The 24,410-nt window shown below is 25.6% G+C and overlaps 1 protein-coding gene across 1 annotated transcript in view; it reads left to right on the top strand.

Moving 5' to 3' along the window:
• The window catches only part of LOC100204674 (cytochrome P450 3A30), a 56,435-nt gene extending 34,697 nt beyond the window's left edge, over positions 1–21,738 (top strand). Inside the window, exons 3-6 of the mRNA XM_065795507.1 lie at positions 7,715–8,011; positions 10,256–10,459; positions 11,848–12,142; positions 20,922–21,738. Coding sequence (XP_065651579.1) covers positions 7,715–8,011; positions 10,256–10,459; positions 11,848–12,142; positions 20,922–21,142 — 1,017 coding nt within the window. The 3' untranslated portion in view covers positions 21,143–21,738. The remainder of the gene's footprint in view (positions 1–7,714; positions 8,012–10,255; positions 10,460–11,847; positions 12,143–20,921) is intronic.
• Positions 21,739–24,410: the final 2,672 nt, after the last annotated feature.

Genomic DNA, 24,410 nt, shown 5'->3' with positions numbered 1-24,410 from the left:
TTAAATGTTTTTATTTAAAATATTATTTTTAATATCAATTTAATATACAATGTTCTTCATTTAAAAAAAATATAGATGAATTTTAAAATATGTGTTACTCACTGCTGCGTTGTCAACACTGAGGCCTAAAATATTAATTTTATTGATTCCAAACTTATCTAAACACTTCTCAATAATTTTTTTAGTGTATTCCGCCGTTTGTTTTCCTTTCGTATCGATAGTGCCAAGATAGATGACAACAATTTCATCATTGTTTGAGTATTGCACATTTATACCGAGGTAGTGGCGCATATGCCTAGATGTAGAATCGACTTTTAAATAAATTAGCATTTCCGATAATTTGTTTTTGATTTGTTCGCGATGCTTTTTGGCAAGATCACTAATTTGAATTCTTATATTATCTCTATTCATTTTAAATCCAAAATGAGATGCAACTTTTCCACAAAGCTTTTGAATAGGTTCCCGATCAAACGCCTATAGAAATTGTTTTTATAATAATACATTTTTATTAAAAAATGGCAAAAAAACCTTACAATTTTTTAGATTTTTTTTTAAATTACTTAATAAATATTAACGAAAAAATAATTTGAACCTGTAATGAAAGACCTTCAATCAAAACCAGCTGGTTTAAGGCTTTTAAAAACTCATCTTTTGCTATATGCAAATTAATTTGCTGCGGTACAAAACACTTTAATATGGATTGCTGTGAAGTGCTGCCTTTGATGGCTGTATATTTTTGCTTTTTATTCTTTTCTTCTAATTGTTTTTCAATTTTTTCTTTTTCTTAATGTAATGACGAGCTCCGCATATTTTCTAGATAAATGTTGTATAAGGTTGCTAATGCGAGCTTTTGCAGCACATGTAATTTCTTTACCACATAATTCATTACTTTTACTTTTTTCGGGTACAAAACATTTAAAGCATACTACTTTACATCCATTCAACATTTTATTTGTACGATGAAAATGTCTGAAGATCGTATCTGATGCATAGTTAGCGGTCATTACTAGTCAAGATTGTTGCTCACGAGTAAACAGCAAATATTATTATAAATAAAAATGTTGTTATTGCAAGTTATCGTGAACATGCAAAGTATTTGCTCCCTGTTATATATGCTTCACCAAATTAATTATCTGTATAACAACTCTCGAAAACATTGTTAGGAAAGTTGTTAACATGACTAGTTACGAATTGATGATGTTAGTAGTTTTTCCCGTCAAAGGAATTGTTGCGCAAAATAATTTTTATTTATTTGTTGAGGTATTTTTATAAGCCTTTTTTTGGCTTCTTTCTGATTTAGATAGTAGGTTTTTTACCATTAGTCTAGATCGTTAGTTTGGCTCAATAGCGCAAACTTACAGACATTTGAATTTTTTTTGTTGTTGCATATTTTTATTGCGTAATTTGTGAGTTAAATTTGATAGCTTTTCGTATCTAAACCATACCGCTTTCATTGCAATTTTTCAGTAAGCGTTATTAAAATAAAAAATTTCATTTTTTTTAGGAGACTAGACCGAAAACCAATGTACATAATTATATTATCTCACAACATTTCGGGTTTAAATAAAAGAAACAATTTTTTTCTTAATAAAAGTAGTTACAAGTTTTATCTATTTATAATTATAGTTTCACACTACTTAACAGTTTTAAACAGTACTTAAACAAAGCATAAATTCAATCGACAATTATTTTTAAAGATCTTTACTTTGGTAAAATATTCCTTTACTGCTCATAAACTAGTTCATCATTTCTAATCGACGTTCTTTCTATGATAAATCTAAAAATTTAATAATAACGGAATCACTTAAGCAATAAAATAAACTTCTAAAATAAAATATCATTTATTTTTAAATTAGGTACATATTAAAAAAATTTGAGCAAATAAATTCTCAAACATATTATTACCTACAGGTCTAGCCAGGTAGCGATTTTTTGAGTAAAACGAGGAGGGTGAGTCCTTCAAAAGCAACGAATGTCTTATAAAAAATATTGAACTGTAAGTCAAATGTTAACTCCCCCTCTTTTTAGAGGAGGGGGCAATAATTATGTTCCATACAACTCGTGAAATCGCCCCTGGGTCTAGACAATTGATGACGAGGAAATACTTTAATAAACAGTTCATCATGAGTACTTTCTTAATGGAATAAAGAAAAATATAAAACAAACATTAAGGGTTTCATTAGTAGTTTTATATTTAAGAAATATAAAACTTATAATGAAATATGATGAAAAATTTAAACTTGAAACACTTTTTTTCTTTAACTAATTTTAACAAAAAAAAAATTATTAAACAAACTGTTTACTTTAACAAAAAACCTATTAGATCACAATTGTGGCAAAATGCTTTTATTTTATATTTTCTGAATAAACGTCACATAAACAATATCAAAAGATAATTTAAATATTCTAAACAATAAAAGTTTTGGTTTAACGTAAAACTACTGAACAGGTAGGCAAATGGCCATTTCGCACGTAAAATGCGAGCTGCGTAACGCTTCTTAACAGGGCGCGACATTCGAACCGATACTCAATCTGACCAAATAAATAAAGTTGGCAAAACAGATGGTTAGCCTCCCGGTCAAATGCTCTTTTTTAGTGCTTTGTGACAAGGTCTTTTTAAGGCATACTATTAACTAAAAAAAATAAAAAGAGTCCCGGAGTCCTAAAATTTTTATGGACTCCTAGACTTCCGGACTCCGGGCTAAAATAGGACTCCATGGACTCCGACTCCGGACTCGCATCCTTGCTCATTACTACTAATAAACCCTAAGCCGTAACAAAGGGCTCCAAATGTGGCCTCCGCAATGCACACCAAAAGTACAAACAGGGACACCATCCATGTGCAACATGGCGCTGTTAATACTTTGATATTTTTCAACTGTTGATGGAATCAGCCTCTCTGAGAGCTACCATAGAGTATGGGAAACCTGACTACCAGCCGGCCTCAGAACCATAAAACTGAGTTTAGAGATGTATCCTCATTAGGAGATAATAGAATGAGTTGCCTAGTCATAAAAACAGAGACACAAGCAAAACCTATGCATTGAGTCAAGAAGATCCAGCATTCAACATCCTAAACTGGAAACAATGTATTAATAATACATCTGCGCTAGCCTAATAGATGAAGAAGGTGTGCGAGGCTGGTTAACAGATAGAATCTGTTTACCCCTTAAGTCTTTGCCTAGGAGGCCTTCTACAAGACAGTAGCTGGGTGCATTTAACATCTGCCCAAGATGAGTATTTTTATCAAGACACCATCTCTAGCCTTTACTCAACCAAGAGCCCCAAGGCAAGGTGTGTTTTAAATCAGAGTTGACATCTCCGAGCCTTTGCCTTAAAAGGCATATCCTACAAGGCAGATTGTACTGGGTTACATGTTACCAGTAGCAGGATAACCTGATCTGACATATATATATATATATATATATATATATATATATATATATATATACATATACATACATAAATATATTTTATACTTCTGATTTAGGTGAGCAGTGTGAGCGTCATACTGAAATAGTCTGCTGCCGGGGGCTTCAGTACATACATCGACTGACAAATAGCCTGACTTGCAGTGGAATGCTGCAAGTGCTTACATACAAATATGCTATAAGTATGTATAAATATGCATATATATATACATATTATATATATATATATATGTATGTATATATATGTATATATATACACACACACACACACACACACACACACACACACACACACACACACACACACACACACATATATATATATATATATACACATATATATCAGACGTGGACAGGAAAGGCGTGCGATGGCACTCTATTCCTGACCACGCATTTTATTTCTGTTTTGCGACAACTTAACCACTGCTTTTTAGATTTTTGAAAATATTTCAAAAACTCGCAAAATAAAGTATAAGGTAATAAAGCGAGAAATTGCTTTTAACGATTGTATACTATAAAAATTTTTTCTATTTAAGTTATTGAAAGATATAATAAAGTTAACAAATACATTTTTTACAATGTAAATGTTTTTAAAATAGCTTCTATGGTTAATTTTATAAACAACAAGGAAAATGATTGTTTCAATAAACTTTTTGATGAAACTATAAATTTAATAGTTAAAAACATTGCTAAGTTATTTTTTTGTTGTTGTTATGCTTTATGTAAAAACATTTCATTAGAGGGTAAACATTCTTTTTTGAAATGTTTTTACACAGTGCTAAACGCTTTTAAATAAAGTTTCAAAACGCTATTAAATAAATTATCAAAGAATATCAAATAAAACTTTTATTTATTTCAAAAGTATTTTTGTTTCAATGATGAATGTAATTTTTCTAAAACAATTTGTATTCAAAATTTTATAAACAATGACAACAACGAATTTTTTTAAAAACAGTATGTAATCTTAATTTATAAACAGCGATGACTATCAATGTGTTTCAATAAACTTTTTATAAATCACGCATTAAGTTAATATAATCGAAAACATTCCAAAGTCTTTTTTTTGTTGCCGTTTTGTAAACTTTTTAATTAAATGTTTATTTACTACCCTAAGCACTTCTTATAAAATTTACAAATATTAACGATTGTTATTAATAAAAAGCATTATACATTAATTAACCAAGAATATTATTAAAAAATTATATTTTATTTAAAAGTTTGTGTATTTTATTACTATGTTTAAATGCAATTAAATATTATCTTTGATAAGTCTTAAATAATTGTGTAAATTAAAATACTTAAAATTTTATCGCTTTACAATTTGTTTAGTTTAGGCCTATAATTTGTACTAAAGTTTGCTTTTAATTAACAGATGTAAAAAACATTAGAAAAGATTAAAGTTTTAAAGTTATTCAACCTTAACATAAATATAAACACATAATTAAGAATAACTTTTTAATAGAGTTTTAGTTTTCTTCGGGTTAGATTAGTTGAGTATTTTTATTTTTTTAAATTTCTTTTTAAGATTTCTTTCGTTTTTTATAGTTTAGCTTGTTTATAATTTTCCTTCTTTTGTCAGGTTTTTCAGCGCATTTTCAATAAAATGCGTGGTCAAGCTTTCAAAAAAATAATAGCAAGCATGGTCAGGAATAGAGTGCTATCGCATGCTTTTCCTGTCTACGTCTGATATATGGATATATATATATATATATATATATATATATATATATATATATATATATATATATATATATATATATATATATATATATATATATATATATATATATATATATATATATATATATATATATATATATATATATATATATATATATATATATATATATATATATATATATATATATATATATATATATATATATATATATATATATATATATATATATATATATATATGTGGACAATTCCACAGCGGAAAATGAATAAGTGGTCAAATTTTATTCTCTTTTTTGTCAACCTTTAGCAAATGAATATTAATTTAGACACATGAAAGTTTATTTATAATATACCTTTAGTACTACAATTAATTGATTAAAGTCATTTTTATGCTTCCAAAAGTTACTTTTTCTCATTGTTGCATGATAAGAAAAGTATCATTGTAAGTGGTCAAATTTTATTCTCTTTTTTGTCAACTTTTAGCAAATGAATATTAATTTAGACACATAAAAGTTCATTTATAATATACCTTTAGTACTAAAATTAATTGATTAAAGTCATTTTTATGCTTCCAAAAGTTACTTTTTCTCATTGTCGCATGATAAGAAAAGTATCAATGTAAAATGTTTTTTTAACCATGAATTTATTTGCATAATCAGAATTAATTTAGCGTGAAAATGGAGCTAACATGTTCAAATTGTTGTTGGTCAGTTTTTATACTTTATAAAATATATATTTCATGAAAATAACAAAAGAACTTTTGCAATTTTCATGCAACATAAGTTAACAAAAACATGATAAAGTTTTGTTTTTTTCTAAAATTTATTTAAAAAACTTTAGTTTTTTAATAATGTATGTAAAAGAATATTAAATGTTACATTTTTACATTTAAAGTTTTAAATAACGATGCTTAGTTAAAGCACTTTTTTTTTTTAAATATGTGTAATGTTAGTTAAAACTACATGCATTTACTAAAGTTCTGGGACTTTTTTGTTAACAAAATGAATTATGTCATTAAGTAATTCTTATTTCGTGGTGTTGGTTTAACAAGGTTCTAACTGAAATTTTTTATATTAGGAAAATTTTAAAAAAATCTTTCTTTTTTTTTTATTGTTAATTAAATGTATTAAGATTATTGTTTTTTTTATGTTTATGTATTCATATTTTGGTTGACATATAAATATACATAAGTAAATAAAAGTATTATTAAATAAATAAAAATATAAACATTTTTGTTTAGATAGTAAAAAAAAAAGAAGATTTTTTTGCTATTCTCCTAATATAAAAAAAATGAGTTAGAACCTTTTTTGTTTTTGTTTTAGTAAAACAAATCGTTTGTAATTGCAATTAAGGGGGGTCATTTATAAAGCACCCTTTATTTTTAACTCCTTCCCTCCTGTCACAAGCGATCACATATATAATTTTATTAGGTTTAAATACTTTATGATTTTTTTCTTTATCAAAAATGCTATTTATTGCTGAAAATTATGTTCATTTAAATTTTATTAATATTATATATTAACAAAATTTTTAAATTAAAAAAACCATAAACATTCATAACACATCATAAAACAGTTTTGTATCATTAAATTTTGTGCGCACAAATTGATACCTGTGTAAGTAAAAAATCAAAATTGTATAAGAAACACATTTTCTTATATTTATACTGATTAATTATAAATAAGAAATAGCCATAATAAATTTAAAAAAATTGGTTCAATTATTTTCATTATTAATCAAGATAAAAACAAGTTTTAGCAAAATAAAATACAAAAATTACTTTGTGTGATTAAGTTCTGTTTTCGCTGCGTGTGTGTGTATGTATGTATATATATATATATATATATATATATATATATATATATATATATATATATATATATATATATATATATATATATATATATATATATATATATATATATATATATATATATATATATATATATATATATATATATATATATGTATATATATATATATAAACATATATATATATATATGTATATATATATATATTTATATATAAACATATATATATATTTATATATAAACATATATATATATGTATATATATATATATTTATATATATATATATATTCATATATATATATTTATATATAAACATATATATATATAAACATATATATATATAAACATATATATATATATATATATATATATATATATATATATATATATATATATATATATATATATATATATATATATATATATATATACAGCACTCATCTTTTTTTTTCTGTGCAATGGCCTTGTTTGTAAAAATGTTTTAAAATCATAGTGTCAAGAGAGACTTGTACTAATAACAAAGTAAAAAAAAAATTTTTTTTCAAAGTTTTTAAAAAAGTAAAGAAGCTTATAATTCAGAATAAAACTATGCTACTTTTATAAATTGTTTACATTACTTTATATTGACGTTTGTTTAAAACGTTTATCTGGATTTTATTCTAAACAGATAATCGACCAAATCTTAACTTTTGTTGAAACGTTGCTTTGACGTTTAATAGACGTTTGTGTGTTTACTGGGAACTAACAGATTTAATTTTTCCAACTTACCAAATTTTTTTTTTTTTTTTAGCTTTGGTCATATACATGTGATAAAGAATATGGGACAAACTTAACTGTTTTGAATGATTTGTCTAATCTGTCCTTAGATATAATTGGCGATGTTGGTTTTGGCTACCAATTTAACACAATCACTTCTCATTCTGGTAATGAATTTACTTCGGCTATTCGGTATTTGGCTGAAATAGAACTCAATGCTAGTGTGTTCTTCAAAGTTTTGATAAGTTGTTTTCCATTTTTGATTCGATTTTTTTCATTGTTTGGGAAGCGTAAAAAATGTAGCCAGATTGTCTATAAAACTTTGAACAAGGTAAGAATAGCTTATTTCATATGGTATGCGTATGCTAACACTAGTATTTTATTAGTTATGTAATTTTAAAGCTAGTAACATATTTAGAAATCTTAATATGACATTTATTTATATACAATTTTTTTATTACTGCATTTTTTATTCTGTTGGTTATGCAGGATAAAAAAAAGCAAAACGCATTAAAGAAAAAAAAGACATTCTTAATTCTTTTTTAACTGTTGCCTAATTTTATAAAAGATATTCCAATACTTTTCAATAATATATTATTTTATTTGTTATTAGTGTGTTCTTTTATAACTTCAGAACCTATTATATTAAATTTGCTTTGCTGAAAATACGTGGCAAATAAATAAAGTTATACTACATTTAAGATATTGGAAATGATAAAGTTTCTAGTTGGAATAGAAGTCGCACCCATCTATTTTAATTATTGCATCAAATACACAAAGTTATGAAATACGTTTCCCCTAAGGTTCTATCTTTGACCTATATGAATTTTATATACGCTTCTAACTTGTAAAAACTTTAATTATTAGATCATTATGCTGGCAAAACTAATTTTTCATAAACTAAAAAATTATTTTCATTACTTAAAAAATAAGTGCAAAAAATTAAATGTAACATAGACGTAATATCTAAATAAAAGTAAAATGAAAACATAAGTTATTCAGTTAAACTTCATTTTACATTAGTCTTAATCATAGGTTCCTGGGCTTTTTTAGTATATCAAATTTTAACCATTGATAAGCCAACCTAGTGATAAATCACATCTATTTCACTTATTTTTCTAGTTTAATAAATAATAGACTTTATGAGACAAATCTTAGATTACTCCTACAATCACCATCCATCACAAAAGTAGCATCTCCACTTTATTGTGATTTTGCTTAACAAGCCTAATATTACTATTATTGTTATTATTATTATTATTGTTATTATTATTGTTATTATTGTTATTATTATTATTATTATTATTATTACTCTAATTCTTAGATAAACTCTTCTTTTAAAGGATGAGCTTCTTGACTTGTATGAGACAACCAGTTTAGCTAAAAAAGACTTAGATTAGATGTGGGTAAATTTTTGACATAAAAAGCTATTTTATTACCTATCGAGCTAATAATTAAAGTTAATTCTTGTTGCAAAATAATAAGTTAAAAATGTTGGCCGTTTTACTGATTTTAGCCGGCATTTTTGTGTATTGTTTATCTTAATACAAATAAATAATTTTGTTAAAAAGTTATTAAATAAGAAGTTTTTTCTTATTTTATAGTTATTTGTCCAAATTTTGAACTTTGGACAAATAACTATAAAATAAGAAAAAACAATCAAAATTAAATGATTTCATTTATCTAACAAAGAGTCAATCATTGCTCGACTTTGTATATCCACGCTTCTTTTTCACTACATCACTTAATAAAAACAAGAGTTTCTCAGTTGTTAGTAGAAATACTTTAATTTCATAAAAAAAACCACGTAAGGGCATTTATGTTCTCTCAAAAAGTGACTAGAAGAGATCTTCATTATCATTATTAAAATTATGATAAAAATCGTCACCGATCTTATATCCTATTAGTTCAATTTTTAAAATTAGAATTAGAATTAGCTAGGGTTTGAAGAACTTTTGTGTAGTGTCTTCTTACATAAATTAATGTCAGAGCCTATTCATTAATTAATTTAGCACTTATGATAAGGTGTGTTTTTGTAACCGTTTGTTTGATTTTGAAAAGATTTTTGCTAAAATCTAAAATATGTGTGAACCTTGTTCACATGTTACATTATTCAGTTATAAACAGCTTTATAATTGAAGTCATGCGTTCCAACCATAAACTTTTTTTTTTCTCTAAATCAACTCATATTTGTTGAATATGTTTTAATATACTTAATGCAATTAGTTAAAATTAAACACTAACCTTTTCGAACACTAAGCTTTTCATCAATATTCTTTTAAGTAAGATCTTTTCTAACAACATAACCATATTAATACTATATTTATAAAACAATCATTACTGATAAATAATGGTTGTTTGGTAAATAAAATTTTTTTGATAAATAAAGTTAGAAACCATTAGTAAATAAAAATTCTATTTATTGTTTTTTGATTTGTATTTTTCAATAGTTTGGGCTTTTGGGAATTTAAATTGTTTCACCTTGTTTTACCTTTTTTTTTAAACATCCATTATTTTAGTTATATTTGATTATATTAAAATATTTTTGATTTTTATTCGTGAAATCATCTATTAGCTTATTGAAAAACGTAAAAAAGAAATTGATAATGGAATATCAACAGAAGATAAAGATATTATTACAATTGTGTTAAAAGATCAACTTCAAGAGAGCAGCAAACTAACAAATGACTTAATCAGAGATAATTTGTTTTTATTTCTTGTAGCTGGTCATGAAACAACTTCTAATGCTATGACTTGGTGTTTATATATGCTAGGCACTGTAAGGACCATTGCAATTTATATTATGTTATAATATATAATTTAAACTTTAAATGATCCTATTAATTGATCATATATAAAATTTACATACCATTTCTTTTGTGCATGTGTTGTGAAATTTTGTTTTTAATTTTTTCAAACTCGTTTGATTTTTTTATCAAAAAACTTTTTTTCTTGAATATTGGTTTAATTTTATTTGTTCAATGTTTCTTTTATTATTTCTCCTTATCATAAAACTTATTATCTCTCATTATCATAAAACTTATTATATCTCATTATCATAAAACTTATTATATCTCATTTTCATTAAACTTATTATCTCTCATTTTCATAAAACTTATTAGTTTTTGTTTTCATAAAACTTAATATCTCTCAGGTTTCAATTCTTTTGCTATACTGAAGACTTGTTACAACAGAAAGATATTATTTTATTATTTTTTATATGAAAGCATATTGGCAAAAGCTATTGCTCTATTCAAAAAATAAAAAATTATAAGGACATTTTTTTTTTTTTTAAAGCATTTTCATTTTTAATATTTAAGTGATTTTAATCTCTTAACTAAATATTAAAAGAATGAATTAGCTGCAAAATACATTAAGTTTTATCCTTTTTTAAAAAACCGCAAAAATTATGAAAAGTTTATTTTTTTATATCTGTATATATACATATACATATATATATATATATATATATATATATATATATATATATATATATATATATATATATATATATATATATATATATATATATATATATATGTGTATATATATATATATATATATGTGTATATATATATATATATATATATATATATATATATATATATATATATATATATATATATATATATATATATATATTATATAAACCGCAAAACTTATGAATAGTTACTTTTTTTAAATCTGTATATACATATATATATATATATATATATATATATATATATATATATATATATATATATATATATATATCGCATATAACCTTATCAGAAAATAAAAGAGAATAATATAAAAGTTCAAACATGAAATTAAACACAAAAAAAACTAAACACCTTTTAATATGTATCAAATAGTTATTATATAATAACTAAGTTAATATGTACGCTGGTGAGCAAAAAAAGTTAACAACAACCAATATCTTAAAAAAATTTCAAAAAAACTTGTATACATTATCATTGGAAAATTTTATAAACATCTATAAATTTATACTCTTAAAAATAAAGCTTATGATAAACAAATTTATAAGAAACTTCGTTCTTTTCACATTAAGTAAAAAATTGTCACTGTTCATTTTTTGCTGTTAATTGTGTTTAATTTTTTTTCCTTACAAGTGTGCTAAGTTAATTTTTTAAAATTTCAATTAGAATATGATCTCTTTTGTAGAACTTAAAAGTTCAAGAGAAACTTAGAGAAGAGATTCAGAATAATATATTGGATGTAGATAATATATCATTTGAAGAAGTGTCGAGTTTGAAATACATGGATTGTGTCGTTAAAGAGACCTTGCGCCTGCATGGACCCGCACCAATTTTACGCAGAAATACCATTAATGCAACAAAATTTGGTGAATATGAAGTTCCTGCAAACACAGTACTTCAAACTCATGTTAGCAGTCTACACATGAATGAGACTATTTATCCAAGTCCTCATTCATTTAAACCTGAAAGGTTTATGACAGGTTAGAATTATTTGCTATAAAGTTAAAATCTTTTTATTAGGGTTTTTTTATAAAGCAGAACTCATTGTTTTGCTTTATCATAATTCAAGCATTTGTAAGAGCCATTTTTATCTACTTTTTTGTTCAAAATGTTATCTATACTTACAGACAAGTGATAAATCAAGCAAATTTTACTCGACGTTTTTATTTAATGATAAAATTGCTACTTTTCAAACTTTTCTTAAATTTTAATTGTCTTTAAAATAATTTTATTTATATTTCAATGTTACAGTGTTAATAAAAATATTTTTGAAGATGCTAAATATTTATAATTTTATAGTGATTACTTAAATGCATAATGTATTCCATTCGTTGCCTGTGCAAAGCAAAAAACTGCATTCTATTTTAAGAGAAACTATTCATAATTAATTTTATTAATTATTCAATTTTTTTTTTATAAAAATAAGTTAAAAAATTATAAATTGTTCCTTACCAAACATTTTAAGGTATGATTTTGTTTACTTTGTAGCTGTCTGTACTAACCGCTCTCGTAAGCACATTTATTGGGGTCTAGGACTGGTGGCATACAATTTTCTAAAGTTATTTTGTGTTAATAATTGCCAGCAACATCTTAACTTTTTTTGAAGTTAATATATAACTCTTGTCTTGTATATGAGCACAAAAAATGCATAAAATGTTGTGTCGAATTTTAATGATAATTGAAATAAGAAATATAGAAAAATAACTTTCTAGCAATAAAATTTAACTAAAAAAATAAACAGGCATTAAAGAAACTAAATAGTTGATTACATTTCAATTCAAATTGAGTATACTCATTGTTTTTCCTGGGCTACTTTTTATCTATAAGTCTTGTGCATCGGTTTAGCATTTTTTGAATGGCCTAAATACAGATCTATCTTGAGGTTGCAAAATATGTGAACAATGAAGAGGGAAGTACAGCAAAAATGTAACATTATCTTTACACAATGTTATTAATTGAATGGATAAATGAAATTACTGGTTGTCTAAAATTAATAACACAGGATTTTCTTTTGTTGTCTTGACATTCCAATCAAGGTTGTTTAAGTAGGTAGGAAACCACTCTGTCCTTCATCATATCTGGACCTGTTCAAAGCAACACCAATTCAACCATATAATCTATCACGAATAAAATAAAAATTTTCTCGGAAAAATAAGCATTGTAGACATACTATTGCCACACAGATTTACAACTAATACCACAGTCACTAGTGTCCATTGTTATTGAGAAGTTAATGCTTCAACTTGTTTAAAATCTTTACCAGCAGTTGACTTGTTTAACTTTTGCACAGGGGGATACCAGTCTCATTAACATTGTAAATATAAGATGCAGAAAAACGATGTCTATTTGTAACATATGATATTTAAAAATAAACATACAAATTAGCATGGCTTTACCATGTGGCTTGTACAAGTCTTTAAATATATGTATGTATGTATGTATGTATGTATGTATGTATGTATGTATGTATGTATGTATGTATGTATGTATGTATGTATGTATGTATGTATGTATGTATGTATGTATGTATGTATGTATGTATGTATGTATGTATGTATGTATGTATGTATGTATGTATGTATGTATGTATGTATGTATGTATGTATGTATGTATGTATGTATTTATGTAAACATTTATCCATGTCGTAGTTTAGTAGTCTAAAAATTTTTGATACTGTATCTCTTTAAGTATATAATTCTGGGAATTTTTTCAACTAACTTTTCAACTTTCAACTAGAAAAATGTTTAGAAAACTTTGAGAAAGATCTAAATGCACATATTATATCAATGTGCAAAAAGCTATTGAAAAAGTAAGAATGCAACAAACAAAACTACAAATTGTTGTAGACATTGATTTTTATCAAAAGAAATTGGACACATCTGCCACAGATGTGGATATATTCTAAACAATGTAGCAATTAAATATTTGGCAATTTGCCTGACCATGAAAAGAGTGTGCAAATAGATGCAATAGCAAGATTAGTATATAATTAGCTAGATATATTGTGCTAAACTTTTTTAAGAAAAATTTGCCAAATCTATTACTAAAATTAACCGTGGAGGTTTGAAAATACCAAATGACAATGTTTGTCAGTGAAGCTTTTTAGAATGACTTTCGGCAGACATTACTAACATTTTCATGAAACAAAAAACAAAACTATTTTATTGCTAAGGAATGATTCTTAATCTTTGTATCAAGATTGTTATGAATAAATAGTTTTTAGTTATTTAGTAAAACAAATAAAGTAGCTTTTCATGCTATACCTAACTTTACCTAAGTTTTTCTCCTATCCGAAGACCCAGGTTTACGTGTTTACGAGGCCTGTCAGTAAAAGCAGCTACGATTTATTTTTGACTGAGTTAATAGGCGCTTTTTATTCCATCAAAAATTTTTGTATAAAGTCAGATAAATGAATATCCGGATAGAAAAATTTGTATTAAAAAATAAACTAAAAATAATCATAAAAATATTTTTTCGTGAAATAAGAGCAAATTATTTCATAAAAATATTTTTTTATGAAGTAACTGTCAAGTTATTCCATAAAAAAAAATTTTTATGATTAGTTGGACAGAAATTTAACTTTAAATAACAAGTTCAAATAAATAAATAAATTAGTTACAATTTTTTGTTAAAATTAAATAACTCCTTATGGAATGTTAAAGTCTCAAAAAAAGAAAACTATTGGGACATATTGTTTAGTAAATAAAGTTTTAAAAACTATTATTAAAAGTTTGATTATTATGCAATAGTTTTAGGTATATTGTTAGGTAATTGCTAATAATTGACTGATTTTAAACTTGTTTGATTTACCATTGATCATGAAATATGGACGTTAATTTCAAGAATTGTTGCAAGCTCAGCGCATTTAGTTTATTTTCAAGTTAACATTCAAGTTGATAAAAAAGTACCTAGAATGGCAATATCACCAATGGAATCAACGACTTATCAAAATAGTGCAAAAAGTTAGATAGGTAAAAAGTAAATTAAGATCAGAAGTTAAGCGTTAAATAATATCCAAAATTAATTGACAAATTGTGGAGAAAATGAAAAAACCCCGACCTTTATGAGCATCTAAGGCATTTAGTCATTTTGAAAAAAAATATAATTCAGTTCTTGTTTCAGTTTAGAATTAATTGTATGAAAAAGATTAAAACAAGTCTTTCACCAGGTTATTATTCCCTCAAAAATTCATCGAGCGAGTAGACTTGCTACAAAACATACCAATATTATTCTAAAAAAAGCTCGTGTTGCTAAACAGTCAAAGTTTAATATTGTGAAATCTGAAGCAGCTTAAAAAGTATGGTGAAAAATGAAAAGTTTTTAGACTTTGTTGCATTTTAGGAACATTAAAGTTTAATTTAGCTGAAGTTAGGATTAGAAGTTAGGATTAAAGTTTAATTTAGCTGAAGTTAGGATCAAAGTTTAATTTAGCTGAAGTTAGGATTAGAAGTTAGGATTAAAGTTTAATTTAGCTGAAGTTAGGATTAAAGTTTAATTTAGCTGAGGTTAGGAATGGAATCAAAAATAAAAGAACAGCTAGCACCGCTAAGAAAAGCCTTAGCAAATGCTAACTTTTAAAATAGATAAGATTTCCATGGAGGGTCAGTAATGAAGTATAATCCAAGAAAAGATTAAGAGGGAGACTCAGTGAGATGGTTGCCATTCATTAATACAGGAATGTGAGCAGTATTGCAATATTTGTTTGAAGTAAATAACTTAGTTTTGTTAGAGTTAAAATTTTTAGGCAACTGCAAGCCCGAATCTGTTTTAGAAGTGAGATTAGATTTAAAATTTGCGACCTGTTCAAAACAATCAAACAGGAAAGATATCAATTTTTTCCGTTTTTACTACTTTATATCATATTATATCATTTTGTAATCACTAAATAGAGCCTCACGCTAAATAAATTTAGATATGAGGATTTCTAAAAGATAATTAATGTATTTAAAAAATAAAACAGGAAAAAGGAAAGAACTTTGAGAAGTTGTTTCAAAAGTGTGTTGGCCTTTCGGGATGACAGTAATAAAGGGGTTAGAAAGTAAAAATTTAATAACCTCAAAAACGTTTCCAAATACACCATATGAAGCAAAGTTATGAAGCAGACCAGTATGCAAAACGTAATCGAATTGTGCATGTGATGGAGGCTTGCCGCCTCCATCACATGCACAAAAAAAATTGTTCAGTCACAGCAGTCGGTAAATTAGCCGTTGGGCGAGAAGATTAATTATACAGAAAGTAAACTATATGACTCAAGATGGGATATTATAGTTAGTTGGTTAAAGATTCAAAGTCTTTTGGCAGTAACAGATAAAAGACTGGCTGCACGGTAGTTTGAGGGGTTAAAAATTCACTAATACTTTTAAAACTTAGAAACATAGATTCCGTTTAACAGCAGGCAGAAAAAAAAGATTCAGTCAATCACTTAACAAATAGTTTATAAAGAGTTAAAGAAAGTTCTGGAGTATAGTTTTGTCAGTATGACTATGACAGGAATATTGTCTTCACCGTAAACCATAGACGAGTTTAATTAAGGTTGACAGTGCAACCAAACAATACTTACAATAATAAGAAAATAAAACAAACAAAAATTAATTTTTCTAACAGAAACAAATGACTTACTATACTAATGGTACAAAACATGTAAACACAATAAATAACATTTTCAAATAAGAAACACCAAAGTTAAACTGAACCACTTAAATGTAAACGCAAAAAAAAAAGATACTAATAAAATTCTCCATACAAGTTATTTAAAACTTAAGTATGTACTTTTTACATAAACAGACGCTGGGTTATAGTAAAACAATATATCTAATAAAAAAATGTACAAAATCTAAGAAAGCTTGATGTTAGTGACCAGTGTAAAAGATTTATCTCTGAGCTTATAGCAAGCCAGTTCCGTTATACTCCAGAAAACTATGATGGATTTAACACCTATGCATGGATTTATAACTGACTTCTGGTTCAAAGATTAACAAACAAAAATTTGTTTTGACAATAACGATGAAGTTTGTTCAATTAAAAACTGCGTTCAGCTACTCTTTGACTGGATTCCATTTGGTTGCATATTTAATGTGGGAAATAAGTTATATTTTTAACTGTTTCAATAATGGTCAATATAAATATTTTATATTACCATTTTTTTTAATTTAACTTCAATACATTATGCGGTAGTGGTGTAATGGTAAGGTGCTCCCTTTACATGCAAGTGGTTCCGAGTTCGATCCCCACCACGTCCCATGTAGTACTGCGCTCAACTTGTTTCTCTTCGCAGCGGCCTTGTTTGTCAAGGTTCGTGTTTCGGAGTTGTTGAGTTGAGAGAGGGTTATAACCACTATTAAGTAGCCTCCTCATCTGTAGCAACCTTCTCAACCTTGAGAAGGTGAATAACGGAAAAAAAAAAAAAATTTAAATTATAACATTTTAAGAATTAGTTCAGTCAAAATTGTTTTGTGAATAAAATAGAAAATATAGTTGTGGAAGAAAAAGAAGTACTTAATAAATTAACTGCAATCAATACGAAAAAATCTATTGGTCCTGACGGTATTAATCCTTATGTCCTTAATAATTGTAGTAGAGTTTTTGCTCAACCATTGGCATTACTTTTTAAAAAGTCACTATCTGAAAAGTCAGTCCCTAATATATGGAAAGAAGCTAATGTAACACCATTGTCTAATTACCGGTCGGTATCATTGACATTTGTGATATGCAAAACGTTTGAAAGAATTGTATCAGAAAAAATCATGCATTATCTATCAACTAATAAGTTATTATCAATGCATCAACATGGCTTTTTAAAAAGCAAAAGTTGTACTACAAATCTATTAGAGTATATAGATATAATTACAACTGAACTAGCAAATAATAAATCATTTGATATTCTCTATACAGATTTTACCAAAGCTTTTGATAAAGTATCTGACTGAAGATTATCACTTTTAATAATATATTTTATTCTATTGATAAAATACTATTTTACCAATTGGATAAAATCATTTTTATCATATCATAAACAAAAAGTGGTAATAGGTAATTCTTTTTCTAGTTGGAAAATGGTTCTTGGTGGTGTCCCACAGGGATCTGTTCTGGGGCCCATGCTGCTTTTAATACCCATAAACAATTTGCCAACTTTATTATCCAATCCATATAAACTATACGGTGATGATAGTAAAGTTACTGCTGAAGTTAATGATGTAACTGGTAAGCAATCCTTGCAGGAAGATATTAAAGCTCTTGATAATTGGTCAAAAGTCTGGTTGATGATTTTTAATTTTAATAAATGTAAAATCATGCGCATGGGACAATACAATGCAAATTATTATTATATGATGGACAATAATGAAAGTATTGAAACTTTCGGTAAAACAACTTAGGAGAAAGATGTAGGTGAAATAATATGATTTAACATGGGACATGCAAGTCAAGTCAGCAAATTTAAAAATGCTAACAATTTTAAGTTATTATTTACAAGTTATGTTAGACCACATTTAGAATATGCAGTAAAGGTTTGGTATACTTATCTTGTAAAGTATATTAAAAATCTGGAAGATGTTCAACGTCGTGCAACTAAATTAGTTTCGGAATTATGGCAGCCACTCTATTCAGAGCGTCTTAAAAAACTGAATTTAACAACACTTAAAAAGCGTAGAATAATTACATAGAAAATAAATTAGAGGCGATTTTATTCAAATGTATAAATGGTATAACGATATTGATACTATTAACTGGAATATCGCATCTGTTTCAGCTCATTCGTTACAAGTACCTGGTCTTGCATCTCAGACAAGAAGTAATAAATATCGTTTATGGTTAAAAAATAGAAATAACTTTTTCATCAAATTACGCGAAAACTTTTTCACGATTCGAACAATTTTGTATGGAACAAATTATCAAATGAAATTAATGAAGCTGATTACCATTTAAATACAAACTAAATAAATTATCACTTTTATCTTTAGTTTCTTAAACTGTAATTAATTTATTTTTAATTCTATTTTTGCATTTATTTACTGATTTATTTATCTTATTTGTTACTCTTCATTTAATTGTTTAATCTATAGTAACGACTGTCATAGATCTAACTTGGCGTTAGATCTCAACAGTTTCTTTAAAAAAAATGCAGAATAACCATGTTTTGAAAGCTACTTTTATAACACGTATTACTTTTAATTAATAAGATCCCACTTTTAATAATTTTTAGTATTTGTATTGAATAAAAGTGACACAAGTTTCTAAAAAAAATAACACAAATGTCTTAAAAGAATGGGGGATAATATTGATTCAAACAACAAATTATCCAAAATATACATTAATAAGACAGCATTGAAACATAAAAAAAACATAAAATTTTGTCAAGGTTTATAAAGTCCAAATAATCTAACTTACTTTAGACAATAGAAAACAATTAAATATGCCACTTACTTACACCATTTTCACTAACCCACAAGTTTCATGAGCGATTGATATTTTTTGAGTTTTTCAAAAATTCTTAGACTCGCAATTCGTTTTACCACATTCTTTGTGTATTTGTACAATGCCATATATTGTCTTGCCTTCGACTTCCTAAAATAAAAATTAAATGAATTTTGCATTCTTAATGACTAATCTAATAATTATAATTGTTATTTAGTGTGTCATTTTATTCATTGGTCTATGAATTTACTAAGTTTTTTATAATGATGTTATAAAAAAGATTCTATTATACAAAACTAGTAACGAACAATATGAAAATTTTTAGATTATAATATACAATCTTGTCAATGAGTACTAAACAAATATTAGAAAGATGCTTTCTATTAAACAATCAATTTATGACAATAATAGTGATATGAAAATGTTATATATTTAGTCAAATAAAAAAACAAACCAATAACTTAAAGAGTAAGGGGTTATCAAAATTTGAATGAATTTTTGTAACGTTTTCTAACAAGAGGAAGGGCTAGGCTCAAAACTTGAATTAAATTATCTGATATCATTTATAGACATCCCTTTATAAAAGAATGTCATAGTCATTAATAAATATCATACTCTTGTATAGCTGTAGTGTACATCTTGACAGCTAAAGTTAAAAAATTACTCTTTGAGCGGTTGTATCAAACTCTTGCCACTTTAGAAGTAAAATTAAATTAGTAACCTCAGTACTTTTGTTATTACTTTTAAATATCTAACTGCTTGTTTTCTCTTAGTAATAATGTTACCTATTTGTCACTAAACTTTTTTCTTTCTATTCTTTTAAACCCAATAATCTACCCAGTATATTAAATTTATGTCAGTATATTATCCTAAAAACAAAAATTAAAAATTAAATCATTAACATTGTCTCTGAACACATTATTTTCTGAAGCATTATCATTAACTAAACTACCCCAAGTTTTTGTCAAAGCAAAATTATGTTTTTTACTTGAAGTTATTTATAAGTTTGTTAAGCATTTATAAGTTTGTTAAGAATTAGTCAAGTTAACACTTGACTAATTCTTGATAACCTTATTTAAATTTCCTACAATCTCTAATATAACAACACACTCAATTATCAGAAGCATTTTTGACCAAATATAAATGCAAATATAAATTTGCACTTGTTATATTTTATAGCCTTTTATAAATCAAAAATTATTTAAACTTAGGCAAAGTCCTAAAAAATTTGTTGTATTTATTAAAAATAAAGAAAAAAATAGTAAGAAATAACTAACATACAAAAAACTACTTTTAATTGGTAAGTAAGAAAGAATAATAATGTCTACACTTTTTGAACTTTTTAGGTGAAATACCAGCATCATTCTATCTTCCTTTTGGGCACGGTGTTTATAACTGCATTGGAAAGAATTTTGCTTTGCTTGAAATTAAAACATTCTTGGTCAAAGCCTTGTTGCAATTCCAATTTTCTGTTGACCCTAAGCATATAAATTATACACATGTCATTTGGTTAACTTTAAAAACAGCTGAACCACTGTTAATTAGAGTAAAGCCTATTGCAGATTAACATTCAACGGAGAAATAAAACTTTATTTTAAACTTTTTAATCCTTGAATTTATAATAATGGTCGTTTATAGTTTTTTATTAATATTTTTTTAAACAAAGTCGTTCAAAAGTTTTAATAATTTAATTATTTATAAAATTTAAATATTTGTAAAATTATTCATGATAAATATCATAAAAATAATTTTTTAAACAATTCAAAAAGAATATTATTGCCTTATTAAATTGCAATTTAAATCTATTCTCGTTGTTGGAACGATGTATTTTTTTTTTCTTCCTATATCGATGTTTTTTTTCCTAACTCTAAATTTAGTTCGATATTTTTATAACTGTATTTTATTTATAGCAATCTGTTTTTACGTAAGTTAACTATATAATAGTTAACAAAATAATAATTGCTTCCTCAAGGTTATTAATTAATAAATAAGGGAGAGTCAAACTGTTTTAGTTGTTTCATAACCAACCTATAAACACAAACAAACGATCGCATTTTACTATTGAAATAAATATACCTTTTTTTTTGTTTTTAATTATTATTATTACGACGGAAAATCTATTTTTGTAAAAGTTTTTGATAATGAATTTTTTTTAATATTTAATGAGTTATTTTTATTAATTTTAAAAACGTTTACTTTACCTAACTTTTTGTTAATTGTTAAAAAAAATGTTTTGTTGGTATTGTATAATAGATAACTAGCAAGCTCCATATTTATTATAAAAGACCATTAAAACACTATGATAGTGTATTAATGATAGTCTATCATTAATGAGATAGTGGCAATCAGGAATTGTTTGATATTTTGAAGTGGTCAATATATTTCACATTCGAACTTGTATTAAATTCGAACTTATATCTAATAAGTCAACATTTTGTTAATTTAATTTGATCTTTTTAAGTTCTTGTAAGCTAAATGTTCTTATAAGTCAACAAATAAATCAAGAAAAAAATATTTTTTATTTGGAAAAATATCAATATGTAGTTTTTTTTAAAAACTTGAATCTGATTAAAAAATAAACTGGTTAAATACTCAAAAAAGTTGATGGTAATTTAAAGTATAAACTATCGTAAAAATAAACGTCAATTAACGTAACAAAAAAAAATAAAAAAAAACACAGAGAAAAATTTTCAAACAACCAAAATTAAATAAGACTTAGCAGTAGCCTTGATGTAGTGGTTAAGGTTCTAATTTCAGAACTCAAGGTTTTTGATTCGAAAAAAGCTCTGAACCTATATTCAGCATTGTTAAGAAGGAAGAGTGAGTTATCTTGTTAAATGCTATGTGGAGTGCTACGTAAAAAGACCGTTAGAACAAATAAAAAATGTCTGAAAAAAAAAACTTTGAAATTCAAATGGTATAAAATTTGGTTAATCAAATTTTGGCAATACGCATGTGCGACTCAAACACATTTGAGCGCCTTGGGATGTTTTACTTTATTTTTCATTCTATAAATTAGGGTTAAAATCTGTGGCTTAGACTATACTAGACTTATTTCCATTATTAATGCTAACTAATAACTAAACAGGCTAGAATTCTCTCTCGCTACCCAGTAAACACACATACGTCTATTAAACGTCAAAACAACGTTTCGACAAAATAATAAAAGCTATATAGGTCTTGAAATGTATAAATAAGATGTAGCTATAAAAGATCTGGTCTTGTTTTTTATATTTTTTATAACTATTATTGTGTGTTTACAGACTTTTATACTATACTACTAATACTATACTATTATATTATAAAACTATATATATAGTTTTAAACTTTTATAGAACGTTTTCGTATAGTGAGGATAAAAAGAAAAAATCTTGAGGCACTATACTTGTTTATGTTTCGATAATTAAAAAAAAAAAATGATTAGGCTTTTTGCAGTGGAAGTTTAATAGTAACAATTTCTAACAAATATTTTTTAAATTTAGTCTCATTACCAGAAAATAAAAGTTTACATTAAGATTAAGTCAAAGGTTACCAATAAAATAATTAACTACATAAACAAGTATTTTGGACCACTGTTTTCTATGGTTTATGCATTACCAAAAGTCTTCCTAGAATACCGTCTACAGCTTGTTCATCATGCACCTGTTTGTGCAACATCATCTTCTACATTTGTATCCTGATCGTCTGATTTCGTAACCTTATTTGTAACCGCAAAAAACTAGGGTAAAATAGTTAGTATTTTATATGCACATTCATAAATCAAAATTGGATTTACATATTTACAATACAATTTTACATATAGAAAATTTTCTGATTGGAAGTTTCCGAAATTTCCCTTATCACCCATGTTTATTTTTGACATAAAAAAATCAGTAACGTCGCGACATAACATATACAGTGGTTTTTATCAGCTCTGTTCCACCAATTTTCTTAAGTAAATGTAACTAAGTTAAGCTAAAATACATCTTTAATAAAAAAATAAAAATATAGAGTTATTAAACCTCTTGATTATTGCAAGGATGAATACCTACTGTTACATAATCATACTAGCGTTTATAAAATGAATTTAAACTGTTTATAAAATTTACGAAAAAACTTCTTACATCAGGGCTTTCATAATGAGAGACAGGCAACTCATACTTTTTAACTGCGTCAATTTCGCCACCAATAAATTCTAAAACATCGGAGTCCATTGATTTTTTTGCATTTAGATAGATAGATTTTCACAATAAGACCTTTTTAACTTCCATGAATTAAAATTGCGCACCCGACACTCGTTCATTATTTATTTATTAGCCGTTTTGCATTCAGTTGTTGTAAGAAAGTGAATCTTGAAAACGCATTTAGGTCTAATTTAGTTATTTAGCCGATAAAAAATCATTTTTTATAAAGTTTTTTATTTCGTTTTAATTATGCCTATTTAAACCGCGTGACTCTTGCTGTTATGTAAGTCTTCTGATCAATGGCTATATTACTATACTATAATATAATAAAGGTTTATTAAATGTTGATTAAACGTTTAGAATAATGACTTATACCCCACTGACATTTGTTTTTAAAAATTACGTTCTAAATGCATTTTGAATGTCTTTTAAACGTCTTTTACACATTTTTACGTAAAGAGCCTTAAAAGACATTTAAAAAACGTTTTGAAGACATTTAGAATGTAAGAACTAGTCAATCTTGTTAACGTTAATTGACGTTTAATAAACGTATATATTATATGATTTAAAGCGAAAATTTCAAATTTAAAAATGTTTACGTTTAATTAAGGTCAAATAAATGTTTACAATATCGACTAATGTAAGTTGATATTTTAAACACTAGATCGACGT

The sequence above is a fragment of the Hydra vulgaris genome, chromosome 04 (genome assembly GCF_038396675.1).
Source record: "Hydra vulgaris chromosome 04, alternate assembly HydraT2T_AEP".
Lineage (NCBI taxonomy): Eukaryota > Metazoa > Cnidaria > Hydrozoa > Anthoathecata > Hydridae > Hydra > Hydra vulgaris.
Note: the sequence above shows the minus strand (reverse complement) of the source record. Positions and strands in the feature narration are given on the sequence as shown.